Source organism: Danio rerio, chromosome 8, assembly GCF_049306965.1.
Source record: "Danio rerio strain Tuebingen ecotype United States chromosome 8, GRCz12tu, whole genome shotgun sequence".
Taxonomy (NCBI): domain Eukaryota; kingdom Metazoa; phylum Chordata; class Actinopteri; order Cypriniformes; family Danionidae; genus Danio; species Danio rerio.
Window position 1 is genome coordinate 59822608 of NC_133183.1, and position 7393 is coordinate 59830000.

Below are 7393 nucleotides of genomic sequence, written 5' to 3' on the forward strand. Positions count from 1 at the left end.
GCATCAAGCACACGTAAATGCTTTGCCACAGCCTACGCGTGGATGCAGGGCTCTGACGCGCAATGAAGCGTAGCGCAAGCTCTGTGATTGGTCAGCTTGGTAGCACTGACGAGTGTGGGTGGAGGGGGGGAGCCCTACGAGCCCAGTGAAGCTAGTGTTTACAAGTGTGGAGTCTCATGTAGGAGCTCCAGATGCAAACTTGTTTTGTGTTTACCTTATGATTAAAGTTGTTGCACATCCGCCGTTTCCCGCCTCCAAATGAGCAAGTTTGAGCCACTTGCACACTTAGGTAGCGTTCAGAAAAAACAAAACACCCGCAAAGAAACTCGACACAGAGGAACATAAACACCTACTGCCAGCTAGCATTTCAGAAGTGTTAGTGCTCTGCAAATACAAACAGTGTGTAGAAGTATAAATCACACCGATTACTCGACGCAGAAGTATAAACCAAGCTTTAGACTTTGCACCTAGATCATTAAAATTGAGCCCAATTTGTAGCATATTCCTATTTATTTTTCTACTTTGGCGAAGAGAGAGGAGACTGCTTAAACTGACTCTGAAATGTTTTGCTTTTTCCATAATGGACTAATTAATATGCATTGCACTCAGTGTGCAAGGTGTGCGAATGAAGACAAATTTCGGACTTTCAGTGCGCAAAGACCTTAACGATGATTAATGATTCTTGAAAAAATATCGGTCAAATGACAAGATCTGATGATGTCTGACGCTTCGTTCTGTTTTTCTTCTCCACAGGTTGACTGCCCAAGAAACCTGGCCAAGTCTGTGACTGTTGAGTAAATGCTTCCTGACCAACACCCAAAACACACACACACACACACACACACACACACACACACACACACACACAAATACGGACTATCAAAAAAAACATGAAGGCAATTGAAGGGTTTTCTACATGTCAGCTTTCCTATAATATTCCCACAGGAGCTGAGATGTGTTTCAAAGTAATCGTATCTCATCTCCGATTCTGGAAGCTTCATATCATTGCTGTTGACTGGAATGTGATTATTATTATTATTATTATTTGTATTATTATTTGTACTATTAATATTATTTGTTAGTTACTTTTTGTGGTGGTGTGGTATGGGGTGGCTACACAGTGCAGCCTATAACATGTTTGTCTAATGCTATATATTATTGTCATATGGTATAATATTCGTTTGGCCCAGATAGACTTCTAGATGCTTGTTGTCAAATACACATATGCATTTGTGTTTTACAGAGTACCACACAAGAGCTTCAGGATTCTCCGTTAGCGGCTTTCCCCTTATATATATATATATATATATATATATATATATATATATATATATATATATATGTATATATATATATATATATATATATATGTATATATATATATATATATATATGTGTTACATGTCTGGTACTAAAACCAAACTGTGAATCAGTGCTTAATGATAGTTTGCACACTATTCCGGTTATCCGCTTTGCTGCTATTTAAGTGGGTGTACTTGTTACTGGCTAGCATATTTATCTCTGATTGACCTTATTTGGAATTTCCTATGCATGTGGATTTCTGACGTTTGAATAACATTTCGACCCAAATTCTGCTTTACAGTTCATTGATCCGAGACGTTAAAACACGGAAGGATGAAACAGAAGGCTAATACTTTACAATAAGGTTCTATACTGTTATATGTATATATGAATCATAAATGAAAAGGATAGGTCACCCAAAAATGAATCATTTCCTCTTTTTCGTGTGTATTTTTATATATATATATATATATATATATATATATATATATATATATATATATATATATATATATATATATATATATATATATATATATATATTAATGAATTTTAAACCATTGTTGCATTAGCTATTGAGAGTGCATTGAGACTTGTTGTTAAGTGTTACCCTAAAAATGCATATTGTTTATTTAGAAGCTTCTTTCATTAATTTAGCAAAGAAATGAATGAGACCCTGCCAGAAATGAAGACAAAGTTATCAAGTTTATGAAGTGAATGAATGTGTCGTCTAATAATGTTAGTGAAGTTTCTTTGTGCTTTTGCCAAACTAGGTCATATAAATCATCACATCTACTTAGATTTCATGTAAGGAGATCTACTGGACCAGTCAGCTGTTTAGAAATTCAGCTAAATGTTTACTAGGCTTAAAGCAACACTTTATTATATAACTTTATTTGGAAATATGCTCATTTTAATACTAACAGGAGCACATTAGCTTAGCTTAGCATAAATCATTGAACTGGATTAGACCATTAGCGTCTTGCACAAAAATAATTCAAAAAAGAGTTATGAGAGTTAAAAGGGTTATGAAAATTGCTATCTTCTAGGTTGATATGGCTAGGCACTATACTTTTAATCTTGTTTGATAGCAATTATTACACCAGAATGAGACTACAGTTCTTAGTCAAATCATATCGACCTAGAAAATAGCGATTTTTCATTTTAATTTGTCCAATGTGTGTACAATAAGTACAGAAGAATCTAGTTTTAAATAAGAAAATTATAATAAAAAAAACATTAATAAAAATTTGAGCAGGGGCTAATGGTCTAATTTGATTCAATGATCAATGCTAAGCTAAGCTAAAATCGAATGAATGGATTAAAAAATGGTAAAACCCAACTATTTAACTCTACGTACCTTGTAAAACTAAAACAAGTGTGTTTCTTTCATTAAGACAAAGAGAATTTGCATATTGGGTTTTGAAGTATCATCTTCGGTGACCACAAAAGTTTAGTAAATTTGTGACGTTGCTGTCTCAACATTCTGTATCTGTAGCTACTGTGCAAGTGTCAATTATAATCAGTTACTGAAAAGAATCTAAGGTAGAGTTAAGCAGTTTAGTTTTACACATCTTTGAATCCATTCAGCCAATATCAGAGTCTAATTGGATCACTTTAGCTTAGCTTAGCAAAAGTTATTGAAATGGATTAGACCATTAGCATCTTGCACAAGACAATTTTAAAAAAGAGTTATATGTGTTAAAAGTGTTATAAAATGATCTATTTTCTAGGTCAGTATGGCAAGGAACTATACTTTTTTATTGTTTGATAGCAAAGTTTCTTGATTATTATACTAGAATGAGAGTATTATTTCCTAGTCTAGTCGTATCGACCTAGAAAATAGCAATTTTTCATTGTAATTTGTCTAATATGTGTACAATAAATACAGAAGAGTCAAGTTTCGAATACGAAAATGATTAAAATGTAAAAAAAAATTTGTCGCAGATGCTAATGGTCTAATCTGATTCAATTATTTATGCTAAGCTAAGCTAAAATCGGCTGAATGGATTCAAAAAATGGCAAAACTCAACTGTTTAAATCTAGGTGACTTGTAAAATGAGCTTATTTCCAAAATTTGAGAGTGTATATTGCGTATGTTGCATATTAGGTTTTGAAGTACATCTCAGCTACCACAAAAGAATAGTAATTCTGTGACGTTGCTGACTCAACATACTGTATCTGTAGCTACTGTACGACTGTCAATAATAATCAGTTACTGAAGTGAATCTAAGATACACCTCAACAGTGTACTTGAAGTAGGCTATGTATATGCATGAAACTTTTGGCTTCCAATCGTTGTTTCCATTATTGTGGACATCTCAGAGGCCTTGTTATAAAGGAGACTTTAAATGCGTCTCCGGTTTACAGTAGTACTGCCAAAGAACGCAGAGGAAAACCGAGAACATTAATACATGCGCCCCATACACTCACTTTTGATTGCTTCCATGGGACCATTTTCTTGTTTTATTTCTATTGGGTACAGTGGGGTTATATTTTATATACTGCTTTATTTGCAATTAAACGCGTATGTACTTTGATTTATATGTGATTTTTAATCCTTATTATGTTCTGCATAAAATCAACATGATTAAAGATACGGTCTGAATCTTGTTTAAAGAGCCAGAAATATCTGCTAATAGTGGTGTCTAACCAAAGGTTGAAGAAAGGTCATGATGAAGGTACAGTACAGTTCTAGAGCTAAATATGATTGTATTTTTGTTACTCATGAAAATGGGTGTAAATATTCCACAGGCTTAACTTGTAGCGTTGATCTTTGGTCTGTGGAGCACTGAAGTGCACTGCATCTTAAATGCACCTTCAAGATTTGTGGTAGCTAGTTATTTTTTTTCTAGATCAGTTGTGCCATCCTTAAATTGAGCTTAAAAATGTTATTTCGGAGGCATTTATCACTGTTTAAGGTTAAAGCATGTCACGTTTTTGGGCAGTGTGATCTGGATTTAAAATGATGATCCAAAAGTTAATAAAACATGTAGTCTTTTTAACGCTCTGCTTGCTTTCGTTTAACTTTGCTTAAGATTTTCAAAAACTGCAATTTCTAGAAATGGGATTTACAAAATAGCAGGATTTAAAAGAATAGTATTAATATTTTATGTAATATAATATACACTCACCGGCCACTTTATTAGGTACACCTATCCAACTGTTTGATAACGCAAATTTCTAATCAGCCAATCACATGGCACGTAACTCAATGCATTCAGGCATGTAAACATGGTCAAGACAATCTGCTGCAGTTCAAAATGAGCATCAGAAATGGGAAGAATGGTGATTTTGAATGTGTCATGGTTGTTGGTGCCAGACGGGCTGGTCTGAGTATTTCAGAAACTGCTTAGAGAAAATGTCCAGTGAGCGGCAGTTCTGTGGGCGCAAATGCCTTGTTGATGTTAGAGGTCAGAAGAGAATGGCCATACTGGTTCAAGCTGATAGAAAGGCAACAGTAACTCAAATAACCATTCGTTGCAACTGCGGTCTGCAGAAGAGCATTTCTGAAATCCACAACCTTGAGGCAGATGAGCTACAGCAGCAGAAGACCACACCGGGTGCCACTCCTGTCAGCTAAGAACAAGAAACTGAGGCTACAATCTGCACAGGCTCACCAAAATTAGACAACAGGATTGGAGAAACGTTGCCTGGTCTGATGAGTCTCGATTTTTTTTCTGCAACATTCGGATGGTAGAGTCAGAATATAGCGTCAATGACATGAAAGCATTCCAAGGCTTATGGTACACTTTTTCTGCCAGATGCTGAGCTCGCTATCTTTGGACTTTCACAAAACACATCTTCTCTCCCTCAAACAGTGCAAGCGTCTTTATTGCAAGGCTTGGTGGTTGCTAAAAGACTATTGCTTAATAATTGGAAATCACCGTTACCCCCCTCATTCCAGAACTGGATTTCTGATATGATGTCTGTTATTCAGATGGAGTGACTCCGATTTTTACGGACTAGCTCCACAAGAAAATGTTTGGCAACTTGGGGGTCAATTTCTTGATTTGACAAATCTACATCTCAATAGCAATCCAGTGACCCCTCTGAGGTTAAAACTATACACCCTTACTAGTTTTGATTGTATGTTTTGTGACTTTGATGTGTGTTTCTTTCGCTGAGTTTATTTTGTCTCTTTTCTTTGTTGTTTTCTTTTATATTGTCTTTTGTTCGTCTATCTATCTGTCTGTCTATCTATCTGTCTGTCTGTCTGTCTGTCTGTCTGTCTGTCTGTCTGTCTGTCTATCTATCTATCTATCTATCTATCTATCTATCTATCTATATACACACAGTTGAAGTCTGAATTATTAGCCCCTCTTTGATTTATTTCTTCTTTTTTAAATATTTCCCAAATAATGTTTAACAGAGCAAGGACATTTTCACAGTATGCCTGATAATATTTTTTCTTCTGGAGAAAGACTTATTTGTTGTATTTCGGCTAGAATAAAAGCGGTTTTAATTTTTTTTATGAACCATTTAAGGTCAAAATTATTAGCCCCTTAAGTCTTCAGAACAAACCATTGTAATAAAATAACTTGCCTAATTACCTTAACTTGTTAACTTGATTAACCTAGTTAAGCCTTTAAATGTCACTTTAAGTGAACAAAGAAGTGTCTTAAAAATATCTAGTCAAATATTATTTATTGTCATCATGGCAAAGATAAAATAAATCAGTTATTAGAAATGAGTTACTAAAACTAATATGTTTAGAAATGTGTGGAAAAAAATCTTCTCTCCGTTAAACAGAAATTGGGTAAAAAATAAACAGGGCTAACAATTTAGGGGGGCTAACAATTCTGACTTCAACTGTATGCGTGTCTGTGTGATGTGTGTAAAATTTGGCCCGCGCCAACGTTGTTTTTTTTGCATCTGGCCCTCGGCCCAAAAAGTTTGGACACCCCTGAAATAAAGTAATTAAAAAAACAGCAACATGAAAACATGAATTCATCCTGCCTTGTATCAACACTTCAGGCTGGTGGTGGTGGTGTAATGGTGTGTTAATATTTTCTTGGCACACTTTGCGCCCTTTAGTACTAATTGAGCATCATGTCATCGCCACAGCCTACCTGAGTATTGTTGCTGACCATGCCCATCCTTTTATGACCACAGTGTACCCATCTTCTGATTTCCGTTGTGTGATTAAAGCATCCTCGTTTATAGTTGTGCACTCTATGCTGCTGTGCTGATTACAGTGTTCATGAATTAAATATTACAAAAAGTGTAATTCAGAATTCCTCAAAAGGCTCACTTACCGCTTGAAGTGCAGCTTGATCACAGAGAGTTGGAACAGATCTTTTAATCCTGGTTTCTTTGCAAATCCTGTCCTGTGGACATGATTATACACGTTAATACTGACACATGATAATATGTGTCAATCGATGTCAGTGGGCAGGGAGAACAGCACTGATACATCACTTTGTGATGAGCCTCAAAATTGCTGGGATTTGGATCCTATTTCAACATCAGGAAATAAAAAAAGAGACTTAAATAAATATACATACTGTGTACAAGAGGTCAGCGATACGTCAAAAATATACTGTTGAAGTCAGGATTATTAGCCCCCCCCCTGATTTATTTTTTCTTTTTCAAATATTTCTCAAATGATGTTTAACAGAGCAAGGAAATTTTCACAGTATTTCCTGTAATTTTTTTTCTTCTGGAGAAAGTCTTATTTGTTTTATTTCGGCTAGAATAAAAGCAGTTTTTAATTTTTAAACACCATTTTTGGGACAAAATTATTAGCCCCTTTTAGCTATATTTTTTTCGATAGTCTACTGAACAAACCATTATTATACAACATCCTGCCTAATAACAAAGTTAACCTTATTACACTAGTGAAGCCTTTAAATGTCACTTTAAGCTGTACAGAAGTGTCTTGAAAAATATCTAGTCAAATATTATTTGCTGTCATCATGGCAAAGATAAAAGAAATCCATTATTAGAGATGAGTTATTAAAACTATTATGTTTAGAAATGTGTTGAAAAAATCTCTGTTAAACAGAAATTGAGGAAAAAATAAATAGGGGACTAATAATTGGGTGGGGGGTGGAATCATTATTTGCGATTTTTATTATGATTCTTTCAA

At 34.8% G+C, this 7393-nt stretch overlaps 1 protein-coding gene across 3 annotated transcripts in view; it reads left to right on the plus strand.

The window, feature by feature from the left end:
- gfpt1 (glutamine--fructose-6-phosphate transaminase 1) overlaps positions 1–7393 on the plus strand; it is a 117386-nt gene that overhangs the window by 65356 nt on the left and 44637 nt on the right. For 2 of the 3 annotated variants that reach the window (XM_073909726.1, XM_073909727.1), the window contains exon 19: positions 754–789. In XM_073909726.1, the coding sequence (XP_073765827.1) occupies positions 754–789 (36 nt within the window). 3 annotated transcript variants of the gene reach the window in all.